This window comes from Pituophis catenifer, unplaced genomic scaffold (genome assembly GCF_029215685.1).
Source record: "Pituophis catenifer annectens isolate HBS135680 unplaced genomic scaffold, rPitCat1.0.hap2 SCAF_2, whole genome shotgun sequence".
Taxonomy (NCBI): domain Eukaryota; kingdom Metazoa; phylum Chordata; class Lepidosauria; order Squamata; family Colubridae; genus Pituophis; species Pituophis catenifer.
In genome coordinates, this window is record NW_027256882.1 from 29,520,499 (window position 1) to 29,543,708 (window position 23,210).

A 23,210-nucleotide genomic window follows, 5' to 3' on the forward strand; every position below is an offset into this window, starting at 1 on the left:
CTTTGCTGAGTCTTTGCACCACCCAAGCTTTAGGTTAGTGCTGGGGCTCAGCACCCCATTCAGCCCCCTTTTGGGGTGCTGTTTAGTTATTTAGGAGATTCAGGTTAATGTCAGGGTTCCAAGGAACATCCCCAATGAAATAAAGCTCTGAGGCCTGAGGTTCCTCATAGTTCCAATTTATTAGAGATGTCATGTTGGCACATCTGGGAAAACCCAAATCCGAAAGCTTCCAGGGTTTCCACACCCAGCTGACAGTTCACAGCCCTGCCCCACACCCACAAGTTTATCACATTGTCCAATCAACTCTTCACACTCAACTGGATACAATCTTCAGGCAGTCTTCATCAGGCGCAGGCAAAAGTCCTTGAATACGGAATGTTATTATGACTAACTTTCTACCGCTCCAACAACCCCCTTCCAACTTCCCCAGCTAAAATATGTGGCAGTTAAGAAGCAAAAAGGAAAATTGTCTTCCAAAACTGACACTGTCCTTTCCAAGTTATTATTGTTGGGTTGTGGTCCGCCCAAGTGTTTATTTCAATATTTACTTCTTGTATGTTATCTATAAGTTCTGTTGATATCCATATCATATCTATCCTCGACCATGACAAATGTAAAGGTATATTGTTTTCTTTCAAATGTCTTTGTCTCCAAATATCTTGAATACTTAATTCTTCAATCATTGTAAAAAAAGATTTTGGAAGAGTTTTTCTGGGTTTCTTATTTGTCTTTGTTGTTTTATAGTCCAACTCCACATCCATCACAGCGTTAAAGTCACCCATTATGCATATATATTCATAGTCCAATTCTATAATTTGCCTGTGATTCTTCTTGTTTGTCATTTGGAGCATATAACGCTATCAAAAGTATTTGTTTAAAATTCATTTTTATTTCCACCATTACAATCCTACCTTCTTGATCCTCAAAAATTAATTTAGGCTCTAATTTTTCTTTAACATATAAAGCTACTCCCCTTTTACTTTGTTGTATCAATGAAGTAAATACGACTCCTAATTTTGAATGCTAATTTTGCATGTTGTTTTCTAATATGTACTTCTTGTAAGCATGTAATGACCGTCTTTAGCCTATTTACTTTGTTGAAAATTCTGATCCTTTCTGTAACCGAATTAAATCCATTTACATTTAAGTCCAATTACATTGATATTGCTTTTATTTCTTCTTCCATATTTAATTTTACTTGTTACTAGTTTTTAGTTTCATCGTTCTTGTCTCCTTTTGTTCCTTTGGGTCCATTGATCTTGCTCCTTCTCTTAGTGCTCTCTCTTCCTGTTCTTTTGTGTTTTCTTCTTTGCCTTTTTCTTCCATCTTTATGTTTAGTTTCTCTTATTGCTCCCAATTATCCTCTAATGGTCCTCAAAATTATTCATAAAATAACTTTGTTTTTTCAATTGAATCCAGTCTATGACTTTGTTCTTGCCATGTCACCAAGATTCCTTCTGATATTAACCATCTGAAACTCACTCCTTTTGTTATTAAAATTTTTGTTAAAAATTGATACTCTCTCCTCAAGTCTCTAACTCTTTTAGGTAGTTGTCTCAGTACTATTATTTCTTTGTCTTTGTACTTCAGTGCTGTACTTCTTGTTACTTGTAGTATCTCTGTTTTTAGTGCTTTCTTTGTAAATCTTACATGTACTTCTCTTGGTATTTTATTCCTCATTGCATATCTTGTATGTACTCTAAAGGCTGCATTAATCTCATTTCAAATCTCCTTCGGTTCTTCTGTAGCTTCTGCCAGCACTCAGCAATCACCTCTGGTAAATTTTCTCCTTTTTTCTCCTCTATATTTTGGAATCTTAGGTAATAGTCAGAACAGTCAATTTCCAACGGGATTATTGTTTTTCTTGATTTTTGTCAGCTGACATCAATTTTTCTTCTAATTCTTCAACCCTCTTTTCTGTCATTTCTGTTTTTTCCTCCACTTTTTGAATTCTTTCTTCATTTTCCCCAATCATCTCTTTCATTTCTTTTAAATCCTGTTTCAAGTCATCATGGAAAGACTGTATGGGATTTTTTGGTTCCAATGTCTCCGAAGTTTTTGTTTCTGTCAATGAGGGGCTTGCTGCTGGGTGTAGATGTGCTGTAAATTTCTTCATTTCTATGTTATCTAAAATGAATTTATAATCCGCTTATATTTTATTTGTAATCCAAATTCCTAATCTTCCCCGATGGTTGGATTAGAAAAAAAAATAGAAAGAAAAAGACTTCAACCAACCCCCCAAAAACGAAGTGCAAAAATTATTCCAACAGTAAAAAAAAAAAAAAGTGGGAAAGGAAAAAAAAACCACCACCAAAAAAAATATCCAAGAGAAAAAATAAAAACAAAAATTTAATCCCGAACAAAAAAAAATTAAAAAAATTAAAAAATTTCTTCAGGCTCTTCTTCTCTTAATCCACTTTCTCAACAATTCAGTTCTTTACAAATCCAATAGCAAGAACGAGAAGGACGAGCAGAAATAAAAATAGTAAGCCAAAAAAAAAAAGCCCTCGAATTATCCACTCCTTATTCCCTTTACTAACTTGTGCAAGGTCCAAAAAAAAGCAGAAACAAAATGAAGAGTTTTCCAATACTTATCCACCACAACAGAATCCAAACAAAGTACTTCAAAGTGTTCAAAAAAAGTAAGTAAGGGAATAAACCAAAAAGAAAAAGAAAAAAAATTTAAAAAGTGAAAACAAAGTTAACAATCCAGTCCTTCTCTCTTGCACATCTGCCTTCTTATCTCCCCAGTTAGAATTATCAAGGTCAGCCTTAGAATTAAAGTTGATTCAAAGTCCTTTTCTCTTTTTTTCTTTTTCTTCTGCCACTAGATGGCACTGCAGGCTAGTTCAGTCTTTTAAACAAAAATCTTTTAAGGTTTATAATTAGTTCTGTTCAAGTTTTAATTTCACAATTATTTGCAACTATTTCATCTCTTTGCAGAAAAAAAGTTCAGACTTCTTAAACTGGTTAATCCTAGTTTTTAAAAGAATCCCCAAATTCTTCCATTTCTCTTCCAAAAGGAGTTTCTTTTTGCCTTGGACTTTCACTTTCTTCACCCCCAAATGCCAGATGTGAGAGCCAAATACACTCCCACTCTCACTCCTCTCTCTCAGCCTGTTATTATTATTATTATTAGTCATATTTCTATGCCACCCACTTTCCGAGGACTCTGGGCGGCTTACACCAAAGACAGTATACTAAATAGCATATTGCCCCCAACAATCTGGGTCCTCATTTTACCCACCTCAGAAGGATGGAAGGCTGAGTCAACCTTGAGCCAGTGAGATTTGATCTGCTGATCTGCTGAACTAGCAGTTAGCTGAAGTAGCTGCAGTACTGCACTCTAAACCCTGCGCCACCTCGGCTTTTCCACTCTATTCTTCTACAAGTGGAAATGAAGGGAAACTTTTTTGTTCAAAAATATAAATTTTGCACACCTCGATGACACACACTATCTTCTTTTGCTTTCTTCCTCTGCAGCCGCCCCAGCTTCTTAGCAACTTCTAGGGTCGCTTTCTCTGCCACCTAGTTTGAGGAGCTTCTCCTGACCAACCAGGGAGTTTGCGATCCCCCTGTGTTGGTCAGTCTGGGCTCCTCTTGTTCGTCGTCCCTACAGGACGACTTAGGTCACTGGGGACCCCTGGGCAATGGAGATATCGACGGCTCTTTAGGAGCTCCCAAAGAATCCGTTGTACCGCCGCGATGCTGGCTGTGCCTCCTTTAGTTTGACAGTGTTGAAGGAATTATTTGTTTAGCAGAGTGATGGCGTTTGGGGAAAATCTGTTCTTGTGTCTAGTTGTTCTGGTGTGCAGTGCTCTATAGTGTGGTTTTGAGAGTAGGAATTGAAACATTTTATGTCCAGCAAGCGAGGGGTCTGTAAATATTTTCACAAAGTTGTGATGGCCACAATTTTGAGGAACATTTGTAAGTCAACTTTTTCAGCACCAGTGTAATTTTAAAGGCTGAGTAGTAAAGTGTAAGCGAGGACTGTCTATAAAACAGAGAAACCCAAAGGGTGCACAATAGCTATTATTAAAAAAAATCCTAGGTTAAGCCCAGTTCTTCCAGGATAATAAATGGATGGTGCACCACTAGGAAATCCTGTGTTTGTTTGCTTGGTAAAAAAAATCACAGAAGACAACAGTGGCATAAGAGTTCCATATTGTTCCCAAGAAAAGAAGGTGTCCATAAAATCACAAGTCAACCCTCATATGAAGGAGAAGCAGTTTTAAAGCATATACCACCAATGGAATAAAATGGAAGGAAGATGTAGCAATTGACATGTTTCAATCCAATTGCTTCTTATGGCTTTTGAACCATGAAGGTCACCTGCAGGGCAGAACAGCCTTTACATCTGAAGTTTTACACTGCTTTTATCACTGCCCTAAACTCCCCCAATATATTTGCTATTCATATGGTTTCTTCCACTTGCATGCCTCATTCTCGACACAATCTGAACAGACATGCTTGGTGCACTGAATTCCTGGAACTGTTAGGAAAAGATAAACTTTGAAACCCCTCTCCTCTTGCTTTCTCCTTATATAAGGAGCCACAATCTATAGTCTTAGTGCTCCAATCCCCAAGAGATGCTGGCTGGAGAATTCTGAGGCTGAAAATCTGGGGGGGGGACCCAGGGAGAAAAAGGCTGGGATTCCTGGCACGTAGCATTTCTATCATCTACCATCATAAAAATGCAAAGAACACTCCCAAAATTTTTTTTATATAATTGCCCAATTTCTACAAAAATAAATATCCAACTTCTTACGCTGAAGGCAAGATAGCCATTATCAAAGTAATATGTTCCAACTTTTTCTTTCCTCTTCCCCATCTAATACCATTACATATTTGCCTACAAAACATCAGGCAAATTCTATTTAATTTAATCAAATTAAATAGTCAATTTCTCAGCTGGACTTATAATGGGACACTAGAAATGAAACTCAAGCCTTCTCTACACTTATCACTTTGGGCGTCATGTGGATTTTCCTGTGTGCGATAAGGGTGGAAAGTTTCCTGAAGCACCGTCCACACTCGGGGCACTAAAATGGTTTCTCCCTTTTGTGTATAAGGACATGATTTATAAGGTTAACCCTAGTACTAAGATATTTCCCACAGTATGGACACTTGTATAGTTTCTCTCCTGTGTGAGTCCTCTGGTGTTGAGCCAGGTTCGACTTATGACTGAAACTTTTCCCACAATCAGGACATTCAAAGGGTTTCTCTCCTGTGTGAGTCCTCTGGTGTCGAATCAGGCTGGAATTCTGACTGAAACTTTTCCCACAGTCAGGACATTCAAAGGGTTTCTCTCCTGTATGAGTCCTCTGGTGTTGAAACAGGCTAGACTTCTGACTGAAACATTTCCCACAATCAGGACATTCCAAGGGTTTTTCTCCTGTGTGAGTCCTCTGGTGTTGAAAAAGGCTGGAATTCTGACTGAAACTTTTCCCACAATCAGGACATTCAAAGGGTTTCTCTCCTGTGTGAGTCCTCTGGTGTTGAATCAGGGTGGAATTCTGACTGAAACATTTCCTACAATCAGGACATTCAAAGGGTTTCTCTCCTGTGTGAGTCCTCTGATGTTTAACCAGACTAGAATTCTGACTTAAAAATTTCCCACAATCAGGACATTCCAAGGGTTTCCCTCCTGTATGAGTCCTCTGATGTTGAAACAGGCTGGAATTATGACTAAAACTTTTCCCACAGTCAGGACATTCAAAGGGTTTCTCTCCTGTGTGAGTCCTCTGGTGTTGAATCAGGGTGGAATTCTGACTGAAACTTTTTCCACAATCAGGACATTCAAAGGGTTTCTCTCCTGTGTGAATCCTCTGGTGTTGAACCAAGCTGGAATTCTGACTGAAACTTTTCCCACAGTCAGGACATTTAAAGGGTTTCACTCCTGTGTGAATCTTCTGGTGTTGAACCAAGCTGGAATTCTGACTGAAGCTTTTCCCACAGTCAGGACATTTAAAAGGTTTCACTCCTGTGTGAGTCCTCTGGTGTTGAACCAGCCTGGAATTCTGAATGAAACATTTCTCACAATCAGGACATTCAAAGGGTTTCTCTCCTGTGTGGGTCCTCTGGTGGCCAATGAGGCTGGAATTCTGACTGAACCTTTTCCCACAGTCAGGACATTCAAAGGGTTTCTCTCCTGTGTGAGTCCGCTGGTGGCCAATGAGGTTGGAATTCTGACTGAAACTTTTCCCACAGTCAGGACATTTAAAGGGTTTCTCTCCTGTGTGAACCCTCTGATGTTGAACCAGGCTGAAATTCTGACTGAAACTTTTCCCACAGTCAGGACATTCAAAAGGTTTTTCTCCTGTATGAGTCCTCTGGTGTTTCAATAGGTTGGAATTGTTACTGAAAGTTTTCCCACAATCAGGACATTCAAAGAGTTTCTCTCCTGTGTGTGTCCTCTGGTGTTGAACCAGCCTGGAATTCTGAATGAAACATTTCCCACAATCAAGACATTTAAAGGGTTTCACTCCTGTGTGAGTCCTCTGATGTTGAACCAGCCTGGATTTCTGAATGAAACATTTCTCACAATCAGGACATTCAAAGGGTTTCTCTCCTGTGTGAGTCCTCTGGTGGCCAATGAGGTTGGAATTCTGCCTGAACCTTTTTCCACAGTCAGGACATTCAAAGGGTTTCTCTCCTGTGTGAGTCCTCTGGTGTGGAACGAGGTGGGAACTCTGACTGAAACTTTTTCCACAATCAGGACATTCAAAGGGTTTCTCTCCTGTGTGAGTCCTCTGGTGTTTCACGAGGTTGGAATTGTTACTGAAACTTTTACCACAATCAGGACATTCAAAGGGTTTCTCTCCTGTGTGAGTCCTCTGGTGTGTCACCAGGTTGGAATTGGTACTGAAACTTTTCCCACAGATAGGACATACAAAGGGTTTCTCTTTGGTGTGAGTCCACATTGCCATTTTCGCTAAAGCATTTACCGCATTGCGAGCACTTGTAGGGCTTCTCTCCTATATGGATCCTTTCACTGACCACAATGGTGTTGTTCTGACAAAAGGTTTTGCCACATTCAGAGTATTTGTACGACTTTTCTCCAGTCTGGATCCTCTCAGGCATAATCAGCTGTGATTTGCAAGTTGTATCTTTCCTACAACAGGCACGTCTATGGAGCTCTTCGACAACCAATATTCTTGAGGAGGTCAAAAATATGGATGATCCCTTCTTTACACAAGCTTTGATTCAAGCCGTTTTCTTCTTCCCAGAGCCTGTAACACTTTTAATGTAATACATGCTTGAATTTCACACTCTACTTTTCCCAGCTAGAAATCTCTTCTTGATTTTATCTCGTTTTTCTCTCAGTTGCTGAGGAAGGTGAAGGTGAAGAATTGTAGGCTCTGTGAAGGAAATGGAAAATATTTTGATTTCTGGACTGATTTGTTTTGCTATTCAATGTTGCTTGTTATCCTCAGTTGTCCAAAGCACTCTTAGTGCCATCCTCTTTGTCTATAAGATTCAAATAAAAGTGCATCTTTAATTGTGCATAAAATGGTTGAGGAAGATGAAAAAAAAAAAGTTTACATTACAATGAAAAAGCAAACATGCCACAATGCTCTAATAAGCTCTTACATTAATTATGATTCATTTGACACATGGAAGACTACCCAGATCAGCGGTTTCCCGCCGATGGTCCATGGACCAGTGGTAGTCCATGAGAAAATGTTGGTGGTCTGCAGAAAAAATATTTGCAATTTTTTATATCGTACTAAATACCGTATTTTCCGGCGTATAAGACGACTTTTTAACCCAGGAAAATCATCTCAAAAGTCGGGGGTCGTCTTATACGCCGGGTACCCGAATCTGAGTTGCTGGCGCTGACCGATGACACTTTGGGAGCGCCGGCAACATTGAGGGGAAGCTGTACTCCGAATTAGTTCCAACCTACAAGAGGTGCCAGGCAGTGCGGGGCCCACGAGAAAGGAACGCGTCCCCACTCTACCCCGGAATTCGGATCACCTTCCTTCCTTTCCCAGCAGTCCACGGTGAAAGCGGCGCCGCGGTCGACCTGGGCCAGCGCCTTGCACACCTGGCTCTGCGTCTCCATTATGAGAAGCCCCATGCGACTTCGCATGTCTCCGCCCCAGTCGCGCAGCTCTCGCAATCCGCTCACCGGAGGAGCCATGAAGTGCTCGCACCGCCTTGCCAGATCTTCCTCGTCCTCCTTTCCCCACAGCTTTTCCCGTTGTAATTGCTGCTGCTGCTACCGCCGAGGCTGCTCCTTCATCTCCGCCCACCGCACCAGACCCAGCCCGGCCAGCACCGCCGTGGCTCCCGCAGTCCAAGCGGATCGGCGCCCGGGCTCGCAGGCGAAGGGTGGGAGTGCGCAGCGCACTTTCCTGGCTTGGCGCCGATCCGGACGGCTGCAGAAAGAACTGGGCACCGGCTGTCATGTCTTTTCTGCTGTGCCGGGTTCGGCACCTGGGCTCCTGGGGTTTAAGCCTTTGGGCCGGCCCGTGCTGCTCCAGGATGTTCGCTTCGGGCTCCTTGGAATTGCTGCTGGGCGCTTCTTCCCGTTGGGGCGATGGTGAGTGGACTGCGGGAGCCACGGCGGACTCCTTCCCCACGAGGTATTGCTCTGCATTTCACCACCTCTTCCAGGCTCGCAGCCACCCACCATCGCCCCAACGGGAAGAAGCGCCCAGCAGCAATTCCAAGGAGCCCGAAGCGAACATCATGGAGCAGCACGGGCTGGCCCAGAGGCTTAAACCCCGGGAGCCCAGGTGCCGAACCCCGCACAGCAGAAAAGACATGACAGCCAGTGCCCAGTTCGTTCTGCAGCCGTCCGGATCAGCGTCCGGGCTCGCAGGCAAAGGGTGGGAGTGCGCAGCGCATTCTCCTGGCTTGCTTACCTTAGCTCAGTGGTTGGGGGGTCAAACAACCCTTTCACAGGGGTTTTGATGGTGGTGCAATACAGAAAAACGAGCGCAGCCCTCGCCATCCGGAATGAATGGTGCTGTTGTGGCGGTGGGGGAGGGGGCGGCAGAAGCGGGAAGAAGTGGTGTTTGCGATGGCTGGAAGCTGTGGGAGTGAAGCACTACTTTCATTTGTACGGCAGCAGCATTCCGCCTTGGTATATTTGTGTCAGGAGTGGCGCAAGGCAGCCTTTGTTTCCTGCTGCCTGGGACTCAGAATGGTAAATAGCGTCTGATCCGGAGAGCTGCTGGATTTTGCTCTCTAATCCGGCTGCCAAATCGGCCCCCTGCAAACTCTCGTCTCTCAAGGAGCGCTCCCTGAAGTGGGGCTGGAAACTTTGGTTGGACTGCTTGAGAGAGGAGAGCTTGCAGGGGGGCGATCTGGTGTCTGCAATGGAGAGTGGCATCCAGCTTTTTCTCTCCGCTATAAGAGCGCTGTAAGAGCGGCAGCCCTCATCTCCTAATGTTTGGGACTCGGAGCGGTAAATGGTGACTGGTCTGGGGAGCAGCTGGATTTTGCAGTCCCAAGCATTAGGAGATGAGGGCTGCCGCTCTTACAGCGCTCTTACAGCGGAGAGAAAAAGCCGGATGCCGCTCTCCGTTGCAGACACCAGATCGCCCCCCTGCAAGCTCTCCTCTCTCAAGCAGTCCAACCAAAGTTTCCAGCCCCGCTTCAGGGAGCGCTCCTTGAGAGACGAGAGTTTGCAGGGGGCCGATTTGGCAGCCGGATTAGAGAGCAAAATCCAGCAGCTCTCCGGATCAGACGCTATTTACCACTCTGAGTGCCAGGCAGCAGGAAACAAAGGCTGCCTTGCGCCACTCCTGACACAAATATACCAAGGCGGAATGCTCATGCCGCACAAGTTCAAGTAGTGCTTCGCTCCCACACTTCTTCCGGCCCTCAGTCTCTCAGGGAGATGCTTGACTTCCTCTCAGCCCCAAGACACTGGCTGGCCCATGAGATGAGAGAGAGAGAGAATGAGAGAGAAAGAGAGAATCAGAATGAGACAGAGAGAGAAAGAGACAAAGAATGAAAGAGAGAGAAAGACAGAATGAAAGAGAATGAGAGAAAGAGACAGAGAGAATCAGAGAGAGTGAGAGAGAGAGAATGAGAGACAGAGAAAGAGACAGAATCAAAGAGAACCAAAGAATCAGAGAGAGAATGAGAAGAGAGGGAGAGAAAATGAAAGAGAATCAGAATGAGAGAATCAGAATGAGAGGGAGAGAGTGGGGAGAGAGAGAAAGAGGGGGAGAGAGAGAAAGAGAAAGAGCGGGAGGGAGAAAGAGAAAGTGGGGGGGAGAGAAAGGGGGACAGAGAGAAAGAGAATGAGAGAGAGTGGGGGGAGAGAAAGAGAGTGGGAGAAAGAGAGAAAGGGGGGAGAAAGAGAATGAGAGAGAAAGAGTGGGAGAGAGAGAAAGAATGAGAAAGAGGGGAGAGAAAGGGAAAGAGTGGGGGAAAGAAAGAATGAGAAAGAGAGGGGGAGAGAGAAAGAGAATGAGAGAGGGGGGAGAGAGAAAGAGAGAATGAGAAAGAGTGGGAGAGAAAGAAAGAGAGGGAGAGAGAGAGAAAGCGAAAATGAGAGAGAGAGAAAGAGAGAATGAGAGAGAAAGAGTGGGAGACAGAGAGAGAGAGAGAGACAGAGAGGATGGAGAGTGCCTGAAGGACCCCATCCCGTACTGGGAGTCCAGGTGCTTCAGCAAGCGGGGCACTGGATTCGTATTAGTGGTCTGCGAAATTTAAAATTATGAAGTTGGTGGTCCCTGAGGTCCAAAAGGTTGGGGACCCCTGGCCTAAGACCATCGGAAAACACATATTTTTGATGGTTTTAGGAATAACTTTATCGTTGGGGGTCACCACAACATGAGGAACTGTATTAAAGGGTCGCGGCATTAGGAAGGTTGAGAACCACTGCCTTAGCTGCTTGCCTTGCTTCGCTTGCCTGAATCCATTCCATCAGCAAGCAACTCCCTGCCTGCAACCAAGCAGGCAGGGAGTTGTGGACTTCAACTCCCAGAATTCCTCAGCCAGCAAAACAAAGCTGGCTGAGGAATTGTGGGAGTTGAAGTCTACAAGTCTTAAAGTTGCCAAGGTTGGAGACCCCTGTTCTATTGGGTACGTAAGTTTTTTTCCCCTTTGGGATCTTTAAAAAAAAATAGTTAATTGGGTTTTTTTTTAGTTCTTTTTTAGACCTAGCCATTTAAAGTTTAGGAAGTTTTAAATTTAGCTTTCATATAAAAATAAAAATAAAATAAAATAAAATAATATTTGTGTAGCTTTCTGAGATTTAGTGTGTTTCTGTAGTGTTTCACTCTAACTACACAAACACACAAAATCTCACAAAGCTGTATGTGGAATTTTGTGTGTGTGAAGTGTGAAAGTTGGGTTTTTGGGCTTTTTGTGGCTGTGTGAAGTTCCTGCTTGTTGCAGGGGCCATTTTGGGTCTAGCACATCTACTTTTACATTGTGGATGAGCCAGTTGTGTTGTGTTGTGTTGTGTTGTGTTGTGTGTGTGTAAAGCGTGAAAGTTGTTTTTTGGGGCTTTTTGGGGCTGTGTGAGGTTCCTGCTTGTTTCAGGGGCCATTTTGGGTCTAGCACAGCTGCTTTTACATTGTGGGTGAGCCAGTTGATGTTTTTTTAATTTTTATTTGGTGTGCGTTGGAAGAGGGGTAGTCTTATACGGCGAGTATAGCCCAAACCCTATATTTTAACAGGAAAAGTAGGGGGTCGTCTTATACGCCCAGTCGTCTTATACGCCGGAAAATACGGTACTATTTATCATTTTAAAAAATTAATATTAGTGGTCCGCAGGATTTAAAATTATGAATTTAGTAGTCCCTGAGGTCTGAAAAGTTGGTGACCCCTGACCTAAATCCAAGTTCGAATATCCTTTCAATTATGAAATTCACTTGTTGACTGGGTCAATCACAAAATCGTAACAGTGCCAACTACACTCACTTTGATTTCTATGGTTTTACTTACGAACAGGGTATCATAAATATCATTGCAACAGAGCAGAAGAACATAATAGAATTGGAAGGGACCTTGGATGTCTTCTAATCAAATTGCTGCTCAAGCAGGAAACCCTATACCATTTCAGACAAGTGGCTCTCTTGTCTCTTTCGAAAAGCCTCCAGTGATGGACCACTACAACTTCTGAAGGCAAGCTATTCTGCTGGTTACTTGTTCTCACCATTAGGTTCCATAGTATAAAGAAGTATTCAGAAATGAAGGAGCAGCCAAGTATTTCTAATAAAATGCCCTTGATCAATTGATCATCAACAAATATGACTACATCTATAAAAGCCGAAGTTGTGAGAGTTTGCTGGTCTCCAGCATTGAGTTGTGTAAAGAGCCTCTTGATGCGGGTAAAGAAGGAGAGTGCAAAAGTTGGGTTGAAACTCAACGTTAAGAAAACTAAGATCATGGCACTGGCCCTCTCAATTCTTGGCAAAGAGAAGGGGAAGAAATGGATGTAGTGACAGATTTTATTTTCCTGGGCTCCAAGATCACTGCAGATGGGGACTACAGCCAAGAAATTAAAAGACGCTTGCAAAAGAAGAACGGGACAATAGAGAACAAGGTGGCTGGATGGAGTCACTGAAACAGTAGGCGTGAGCTTAAATGGACTCCAGAGGATGGTAGAGGACAGGAAGGCCTGGAGGAACGTTGTCCATGGGGTTGTGATGAGTCAGACATGACTTCACATTGGTGGGCAGCAACAATTCCTTTTCTAATATCATCAGCAAATGTGGCTACATCTACAAAAGCCGAAGTTATAGGAGTTTGCTGGCCTCCGGCATTGAGTTGTGTGTTAACACAGTGCCAAAGAATAAAGAATCAGCAATGATATTAGAAAAGAAATTGTTGCTGCCCACCAATTTGGGAAGGTTTAAAAGGCCATTTCCAAACAATTAAAACCCCATCATTCTACAGTGGGGAAGATTATTCACAAGTGTAAAACAATCAGGAGAGTTATTAAGCTTCTGAGGAGTGGACGTTCAAGGAAATTCAGCCAAAGGTCAGATGGTGCAATGGCAAAAATTACAAAAAATCAAAGAGTTATATCTCAGACTCTACAGCAGGCTGTCAAACTAGTGGCCTGTGGGCCAGATTGATCACGCGCTGGACACATCACTGCAAGAGACTGTTAAAGTCACACAGAAAAGAATTACTTCTAGTTGTTGCTGCTAAAGGTGGTTCTACAAATTATTGAATCATATGTGTTTTCACACATGATTTCTCTGTTTTAGCTTCCTTTTTATAAAATAAATGATGACCTGATGTAACATGTCATGTGTTGTTGTTCATCTACGGTTGTATTTACCTACCGTATTTTTCAGAGTATAACATGCACCGGAGTATAAAACACATCTTAGCTTTTGGGGAGAAAAATAAGGGGGGGGGGGGGAAATCTGCCTACCAGGTATTCATCTGGCTAGCGTCCTTAGTCTGGTCAGCTTCAGCACATTAGTTTGCTGGTTTTGAGCACGCGCGCTTGTGCTTTTTATCCCCCGTTTGGGGATAAAAAACAGCTTTTAAAGCACAACTGATCTGTGGAGAGAAGCAATGAGAAAAGCAGGCAAAGGACAGAGATTGCTTCACTTGCTAGTGCCTCGTTAGGACTGAAAAAAAGCTTCTAAAGAACAGCTGAGTCAGAGGAGCAGGCAAAGCACGGAAGATCGCTTCACTGAAAAAAAGCTTCTAAAGAACAGCTGAGAATCGGAGGGAGAAGGCAAAGCATGGAGATTGCTTTGCCTGGAAGATCGCTTCACTCGCTAGCGCCTTGTTAGGGCTGAAAAAAAGCTCTGAAAAAGCTATATTCGGAGTATAAAACGTACCCAAATTTTCAGCCTCTTTTAGGGAGGGAGAAAAATGTGTCTTATACTCTGAAAAATATGGTACTTTTAAGAACTTCTAAGGACCAAATGATTTTCACTGTCCTGATACGTAAAATCATAGAAATCAAGGAGAGTGTACCTTCTTTTTCACATGACTGTTTATCTGGATGTCCTGGGGATAGATTATGTTTGCAGATATGTACATTCAGAAAAAAATAAACACACACACACACACACCTACAATATGGAGAAAATCCATGTCTTTCAAGCCTGGAAAATATCTCAAAATGGTTACAGTCAAACCTTCTGTGCTATTGTTAATCAGGAACGTGGTGAATTTGATGTTTGCTCATCTGTTGAGATGGCAAGGCTGAAGTTCAGGCCTTAACACCAGGGGTGAAATGTAAAATTTGTTACTACCAGTTCTGTGGGCGTGGCTTGGTGGGGGGGTAATGTGACTGGGGGGTTGTGGCCAACTTTTTTTTTTTATTTTAACTTTTCAAAGCATTTTTTCTGCAAATGCAAAAAAATGCTTTGAAAAGCCTCTGCCGATCAGGAACACAGTTGGGATCGTCAGAGCCTTTTCAAAGCATTTTTAAACCACCTCTTCCACTGAAGAGGTTGCAGAAAAAAATGCTTTAAAAGTCTCTCTGATGATCCCAACTGAGTTGCCTGATCGACAGAGGCTTTTCAAAGCATTTTTTTAACCACCTCTTCCCCGGAAGAGGTTGCAGAAAACAATGCTTTGAAAAGCCTCTGAGATCCCAGCTGAGCTGCGCGATCATCAGAAGCTTTTTTTTTTACTTTTAAAAGCATTTTTTCGGCGGAAGAAGTTGTAGAAAAAATGCTTTTAAAAGTAAAAAAAAAGCCTCTGATGATCATGCGGCTCAGCTGGGCATGGTGGGAGGGGGCGCAGGCATTTTTGCTACCGGTTCTCCGGTTCACCCACCGCCATCGCTACCAGATTGGACGATCCGGTCCGAACCGGGAGCATTTCACCCCTGCACAACAGGCTTCTGAGGCCATGGAAACTTTCACAGGAAACCACTAGCCTGTTGGTTAGGCACGTGACAAAAACCACAGAAGGCATGCTTGACTATTTTTATAATTTCTATAATTTCTATATCTCTATACCTTATCTGTCAACTGCCTCTTATGTAATGAAGTGAAAGCAAAGAAATTTATAAATATCTGTGTTACCTATGCTCAGGGTTTCTTCCTTCTTAGGAGGGACCCGTCTTAATTCAGATGAATAAATGCATTGTCTTATCAACACACACACTTGGACTCTGTCTTTTAATGAGCCACACCTGTCAATCTGCATGACACTAACTTTATAGATGTGGGAGCTTTAACTGATGAAATGATGCCTAAAACAGTGGTGAGTTTCAAAATTTTTTACTACCGGTTCTGTGGGTGTGGGCGTGGCATGACTTGGTGGGCGTGGCAGGGGAAGGATATGTAAAATCTCCATTCCCACCCCTCTCCAGGGGAAGTATACTGCAAAATCCCCATTTCCTCCCGATCAGCTGGGACATGGGAGGCAGAGAATAGATGGGGGTGGGGCCAATCAGAATTTTTATTACCGGTTCTCAGAACTATTCAAAATTTCCAGTACTGGTTCTCCAGAACTGGTCAGAACTTGCTGAAACCCACCTCTGGCCTAAAACCTCTGCAAGATTTGAAGCAACAGTTATGGCCATGGAAACCATGAGCTCTAGGTAAGGGCAGAAAATACCTTCCACAACCCCTTTGGTGACATCCCAATTGAAGTAGTCCTCACTTACTGACTGCAATTGGGATGGCAACTGTATCATTAAGCAGCCCAATCATGAAGCATGATGTCACATGATAGTGCCAACTTACATCTGTTCCTTTAATGTGTCTTAATGTGTATGTATTTTTATGTCTCTAAGCTGCCCACAGTTATGTCATAGTAAGGTTGGTGGACAATAAATATTATAAATAAATACACCTGAACAGTCAAAACATTCAATAGCTTTTTAAAAAAGTGCTGGGTTAAGCACAGTTGAGCCTGGTGAATACACGGATGGGGGCACCAGTTGGAAACACTGTGTTTGTTAGCTAGAAATGGAAGTAGAACAAAACAAGAACAACCCAAAAAAGACTAGAGACACATAAATCCGAACTTGTTGCCCAGAAAACATCAGGTCCATAAGAGAAGAATTGAGTTGGGGGGACCTTGGAGGTCTTCTAGTCCATCCCCTGTTCAGGCAGGAGACCCTATTCCATCCAGAACAAATGGCTGTCCAATCGCCCCTCAAAACCCTCCAGGGACGGAGCAGCCACAACCTCTGGAGGGAAGCCATTCCCAAAGAACCAACCTCCACTTGAAAGAGGCTTTTTCAAGCTTCCCACCAGCAGAAATTGCAGCCACCACTTTCCCAGCCTGCAGCACCAGTGGGCTTCCATTTGGGGAGGGAAGGAACCTGCAGCAGCAGCAGCTGAGAGGCTTCAGCCCAGTTGCTTCTCCGCTTCCAGCCCAAGTTGCTCCCGGACTCTCCTCCCACCTGCTGCCCTCCACTCACCTGCCAGCTGCTGCTCCGACCCTGGGAAGAGCAGAAAAGCCGCTCTGCACACCAACTTCCTCCCATCAGTCATCCGGAAGAGGAAGTTTCTCTGCGCTTCTCCTCTCTTCCCATCCTATCTAGCAATGCAGTACTTGATGGTTTAAAAACTCCTGTTTGTAAACTCGAGCACGGATGGCACTACTGTGTTGATGGCTTTTTAGGCACAGTGTTGCCTGCCCGCCATCTAGCGACAGGAGGTGGAAAAACACGCTTGTCCAATCTCCACCAAGGCGTTTAGAAGATGTTTTCAGGGATTATATGGCAGCAGGTCCTTTTCGACTCCTAGCAACCGATCTTTGCAACTGAGCCAAGTGAGCCATTACTTAGCTTCGTTTTTGGTGCCTTTGGGTCAGTCTTGATGCCTGGCCTTGCAGTTTCCTTGGCAAGGGTTTTTGGAAGGGGTTCCCCCCCCCCTTCCTGCTTCCAAGGGCTGAGAGGACTGGCCAAAGTTCAACAGATGGTTTTGCCCTTCAGGTGGCACTGGAACTGAGCGTTTCTCTGTCTCTAACCTGGTGCCTTCACCATTACACCAAATCGGATCTTCTTCCTCCCCACAAAACATACCCATTGACTTGTTCCCGGTGCTCCCACAGCAAATTCAAGGCTGCAGCTTTCAAGATCAATGAATCGATCTGAATAGATCTGAAAGGGACCTTGGAGGTCTTCTAGTCCAGCCCCCTGCTCAAGCCTGAGACTTTATACCATTTCAGACAAGTGACTATCCAGTTTATGTTTAAAAACTTCCAGCGATGAAGCACCTAAACCTCTGAAGGCAAGCTGTTCCACTGCTTAATTGTTCTCATTTTTAGGAAGTTTCTCCCTAATTATAAGTTGCTTCCCTCCTTCATTAGTTTCTATCCATTGTTCCTTGTCTTGCCTTCTGCAGTTAACGTAACCCCCTGCAACTTTTGCAATTGACGTGACCCCTCCTCTTTGTGGAGGTCTTCTAGTCCAGCCCCCTGCTCAAGCAGGGGACCCTATACCAGGGGTCTGCAACCTTAAACCATTGGTGGTGGTATTTGCCAGTTCTCCGAACTACTCAAAATTTCCACTACCGGTTCACAAGAACCGGTCAGAACCAGCTGAAACCCACCTTTGGCATTAATGTATTTTACATGCAATAAACTGCTTGCTGCTTCACTTTACGACTCTGTCAAATTTCTGATTGATGAGTCTGTTTCTCACACACCTAGAAGTAAACAAAGTTATAACCAGTAGCCAACATGGGTTGATCAAAAACAGATCATGCCAAACAAACCTTATTTCATTCTTTGACAAAGTGACTAAATTAGTGGACCAGAGAAATGCTGAGGACATAGTATACTTACATTTCAGTAAAGCATTTGATAAAGTAGATCACAACCTACTTCTGGGAAAGCTAGAAAAATGTGGGATAGGCAGCACCACCGCAAGATGGGTTTCTAACTGGCTGACAAATCATACTCAATGTGTAGTCCTCAATGAAGCTACACCCACATGGAGGAAAGTAAGCAGTAAGTGAACCCCAGATTGCATTTTAGGCCCAGCACTGATCTAAATCTTCATAAACTATCTAAACAAGGGGATAGAAGGGGAATTCATTAAATTTGCAGATGACACTAAGCTGCCAGGAATAGCCAACACCCCAAGAAGACAAGGTGAAGATCGAAAATGACTTGACAGACTTGAACACTGGGCCCTATTTTAAAAAATGATATTCAACACAGATAAAAAATAAAATTTTACATTTAGACAAGAAAAACCAACTGCATAGGTATAAACTAGGTGAAACCAGGGGTGAAATCCTACCGGTTCAGACCGGTTGGCAGTGGTGGGTTGCTACTGGTTCTCCCCATTTTGGGAGAGCTAGTAGTGGAAATCTTCATAGGAGAGCGAACCGGTTTGCTTTGAATGTCAGTTGGGCCCTCCTCCCCACCCCTGCACTATACCTACCTTTATTTCTTTTGGGGTGTTTTTTGGTCAGCTGTAAAGCCCGACAGAGTGGATTGCCATGCCTCGGCTGTTTTTTTACTCAATGCACTTTTTTACTCAAAGTTCGGCACGCGTGCAGTGAAGCGAGTGAAGCGATTGTGCTCAAAGCGCATGCGCAATGCGAACCGGTGGTAAAACTGATTATAACCCACCACTGGATTATGGGCATCAGTTTGCTGAACCAGTAGTAATAATCCCTCCTTGGGCCCACCCACATCCGGCCGGTCACCGCTCACCTCTTCTTGCCGCTCGATATTCCAGAGAATTCAATGTTAAATGCAGCAGAGAGAATGCTAACTTTTCTCCCCCTGTTCAGAACAGAGCTGCTGCAGCCTGTCCCTTTTAAGGTAGTCCCCAAGAGGGAGGGGGAGGAGGAGGGGGACGGGGAACAGCTGGAATGGAGCCCTTTTATGTGAAAGGCAGGAAAATGGGGAAGGGGATTTTCCTGCCTGTCATCCATTCCTCAATCTCAGCACAGACTGAGGGAAGGATGGTAGGCAGGAATATTCCCCTCCCCATTTTTCTGCCATTCACGACAAGGAGTGGCTGAGAGGAGAGGGGCCGGTGAGGAGCCCCTCGATGTGAGTGATGTCGAGTTGGCCATGCCCACCCAGTCACATGACCTCTGCACAACAAGCCACGTCCACAGAACCGGTAGGGGAAATTTTTTAATTTCATCCCTGGGTGACACCTGTTTTAATGCCAGTAACTGTGAGAGGGATCTTGGAGTCCTAGTGGTCAATCACTTAAATGTAAGCCAGCAGTGAGTGGCAGCAGTCAAAATAACCAATACAATCCCAGGCTGCATTAATAGAGGGATAGAATCAAGATCATGTGAAGTTCTAGGACCTCTTTATAAAGCCTTAGTAAGACCACACTTGGAATACTGCATCCAATTCTAGTCATCACAATAAAAAAAGATATTGAGACTCTGGAAAACATGCAGAGAAGAGCAACAAAGATGATAAGGGGGCTGGAAGCTAAAACATACAAAGAACGGTTACAGGAATTGGATATGTTGAAAGAAAGACAAGGGGAGGCATAATAGCAGTATTCTAATATTTGAGTGGCTGCCACAAAGAGGAGGGGATCAGGTTAGTTGCAGAAGTTGCAACACTAAGTAATGTCACACTTCACTTTTTCACTTGGCTCAGTTGCAAAGGTCGGTTGCTCGGAGTTGAAAAGGACCTGCATGCCAGGAGCCTTACTGGCGCAGCGGACTAAACTGCTGTTAAAGTAGCACTTAGCTGCCAGCTGCCTGCAATTACTGCGAGTTCAATTCTCACCAGGCTCAAGGTTGACTCAGCCTTCCGTCCTTTCGAGGTAGGTAAAATGAGGACCCGGTTTGTGGGGTCAATAAGCTGACTTTGTATAAAATAGAACACCGCTCGGGGGGGCCAAAAAACCCTACTAAGCAGATATATACAAAAGTATGAAGGCTATTGCTTAATGCATTGTAAGCCGCCCTGAGTCACCGGAGAAGGGCGGCATATAAATCGAAGTAATAAATAATAAATAAATAAATAATCACCGAAAACATCCAAACGCCTTGGTGGAGATTGGACAAACGTGTTTTTCCACCTCCTGTCACTAGATGGCGGTCAGGCAAAATCTGTTCCTACAAAACCATCAACACTGCATTGCTAGAAAGGCTGGGAGGAGATGAGAGGAGAAGCGCAGAGAAACTTCCTCTTCCGGATGACTCATGGGAGGAAGTTGGTGTGCAGAGCGGCTTTCCTGCTGTTTCCATGGTGGAAGCAGCAGCTGGCAGGTGAGTTGAGGGCTGCAGGTGGGAGGAGAGTCCGGGAGCAAGTCGGGCTGTTCGGTTCCCTCCACGGCCTGGAAGCGGAGAAGCAACTGGGCTGAAGCCTCTCAGCTGCTGCTGCTGCAGGTTCCTTCCCTCCCCAAATGGAAGCCCACTGGTGCTGCAGGCTGGGAAACTGGGGGCTGCAATTTCTGCTGGTGGGAAGCTTGAAAAAGCCTCTTTCAAGTGGAGGTTGGTTCTTTGGGAATGGCTTCCCTCCAGAGGTTGTGGCTGCTCCGTCACTGGAGGGTTTTGAGGGGAGATTGGACATCCATTTGTTCTGGACGGAATAGGGTCTCCTGCCTGAACAGGGGATGGATTAGAAGACCTCCAAGGTCCCCCCAACTCAATTCTTCTCTTATGGACCTGATGTTTTCTGGGCAACAAGATCGGATTTATTTGCCTCTGGTCTTTTTTGGGTTATTGTTGTTTGGTTTTACTTCCACTTCTAGCTAACAAGTACAGTGTTTCCAATTGGTGCCCCCATCTGTGTATTCACCAGGTTTAACTGTGCTTAACCCAGCACTTTTCAAAAATATAGCTATTGAATGTTTTGACTATTCAGGTGTATTTATTTATTTCTTTATAAATTTTATTGTCCACCAACGTTACCGTGACACCACTGTGGGCATCTTAAGAGACATAAAAAAAAAACATTAAAAGCTAAATTAATTGTAGGAAGAAAAATCTGGTCCTGTTTTAAGCCAGGAGAAAGGAGCTGGAAATAAAAGGGAGGCTGATTGGAAAGAAGGATTCTTTTTACTGATGAGCAGAACCAACAGTATCATGTTGTTCTGGGACAGCTGACAAAATGGGGTTGGGATAGGTGGGCTTTTATACATTCTTTGGGGTTTTGTGTTTGAAATGCTCCAGGGGGTTGTGCAATGTAATCTTTTGCTATTCTGATGGTCCTGGGTTAATCCTATTATGTCCTAAAAGTCCTGTCCTGTCCTTAATCCCATCAACTGGAGCTGAAGGTAGAATAGAATAGAATAGAATTCTTTATTGGGCAAGTGTGATTGGACACACAAGGAATTCGTCTTGGTGCATACGCTCTCGGAGTACATAAAAGAAAAGATACATTCGTCAAGAATCATAAGGTACAACACTTAATGATAGTCATAGGGAAACAGTCAATATAAATCTTAAGGATACCAGCAACAAGGTTACAGTCATACAGTCATAAGTGGGAGAAGAAGGGTGATAAGGTGTTTTGTTTGTGAATAGATTGGGCACAAAATCTCCATCTCTAAAGACTTCAGGCATCTGCTGGAGGCTGTTGTATGGTGCTTTCAGCCTTAGTTAAGATTTTTCTCCATTTCTCCTTTGGGGAAATATAATATTCTGCCTCTTAATATTCCCCAACATATTTCATTCTTCTCGGGGGAGGATGTCCCACAAAATTAATAGTAAAGATTAAAATCAAGGACATATGGGAAAGACAGGGGTGGAATGGTGGGGGGAGGGGGATCTACTACTTGATCAAGGGCAAGCATAGGTAGTCCTCACTTACCATTGGTTCACGGAGCCTTTCAAGTTACAATGACACTGTAGAAGCAGACGTAGTTATGAAGGTGCAGGAAAAGGAGAGTTGCACCAATTCGGATTCTGCAAACTGGTGCACTTTTATGATGATTTCAGCATCCTACACATGATCCCCATTTGTGACCTTCCCAGCTGGCTTCTGACAAGTAAAATCAGTGGGGATGCCAGCAAGAAGTTGCAAGCTAGAGTCATGTGATATTGCGTTTAACAACCCACAGTGATTTGTTAAAGAACTGCAGTGGAACAGATGTAAGTTGGCACCGTCATGTGACTTCATGCTTCATGATTGGGCCACTTAGTGACACAGATGCCAGTCCCAATTGCAGTCAGTAAGTGAGGACTACTTCAATTGGGATGTCACCAAAGGGGTTGTGGAAAGTATTTTCTGCCCTTACTTGGAGCTCAGTGCTTCCATGGGCATAACTGGTGTGTCAAATCTTACTTTAGGCATCATTTCATCCTTTAAACCCCCTACATCTGAAAAGTTAGCATCATGCAGATAGACAGGTGTGGCTTAATAAAACAAAAGACAGAGTCCAAGTGTCCAAGTGATAAGCTAATGCATTTATTCAGCTGAATAAAAACTGGTCCCTCTTAAGAAAAAAGGAATCCTGAGCATAGTGCAAGGCAGATATTTACCGTATATTTCGGAGTATAAGATGCACCTACCTTTTTTGGTTTTTTTTTAAAAAAATTTTTTAAATTTTTTAGACAAACACACATACAAACATACAATGTATTTTCTCTGAACAGAGTATTTGGCTGGTTCAGAAATATAAACAGTGTTTAGTCATTTCAATTAAATTTACAATTTCTATATTTCCTTTTTGCCATATTTATTCCACATCTATTTTTTTTAAAAAAACCAATTATGACCCTTCATCCTCAGCTCTAATCTTAATCAAATTCAATTTTTCTCTTCTCTTCTATATTATACCCCTTCCCATTGTTATCTATTTTTATATCCATCCTCACATTGGTTAATTATGTAATATTACAATTGTTTAATACAAATTCAACATTTTAATATAAATTAGTTATATATATCTTTTTTTTGTATATTAATCAATATGAACATAAATATTCCAATTTTCATGCAATCCAATTTCTTACAAATCAATTAATTATATTTACCAATAATAATAAACCATATAATTTTCCCCTCTTATGTTACTCATTTTCACATTTTAAACTCTCCCAATAACCCAAATAGTTTTGCCCATATAATCTTCCAAACCACAACTTAATCATTTCTACTTTCATCACAATATATAAATAAAAATATTTCAATCATTACAATTTCCCTAATTAAAGTTAAAAATGCTCTAGCTGTTATCCAAGCTATAATTTAATCCTTTTTACTTTCACCACCATGTACCATTAAAGGTATTTCAATTGTTCCAGTTTATACTTATTCATATTTGTAAAAAAAATATAAAAATAAAAACTTATCATTGTCTAGATTTCAAAAATACAAAGACAAATATTCCAATTATTATTCATTTCATTTTTACAATCATGATT

At 43.0% G+C, this 23,210-nt stretch overlaps 1 protein-coding gene across 1 annotated transcript in view; it reads right to left on the reverse strand.

Annotated features, from left to right (window-relative positions):
• Positions 1–23,210, reverse strand: part of LOC139310059 (uncharacterized) — a 649,177-nt gene that overhangs the window by 41,955 nt on the left and 584,012 nt on the right. Inside the window, 1 exon segment of the mRNA XM_070934223.1 lies at positions 4,959–6,934. Within this exon segment, the coding sequence (XP_070790324.1) occupies positions 4,959–6,934 (1,976 nt within the window).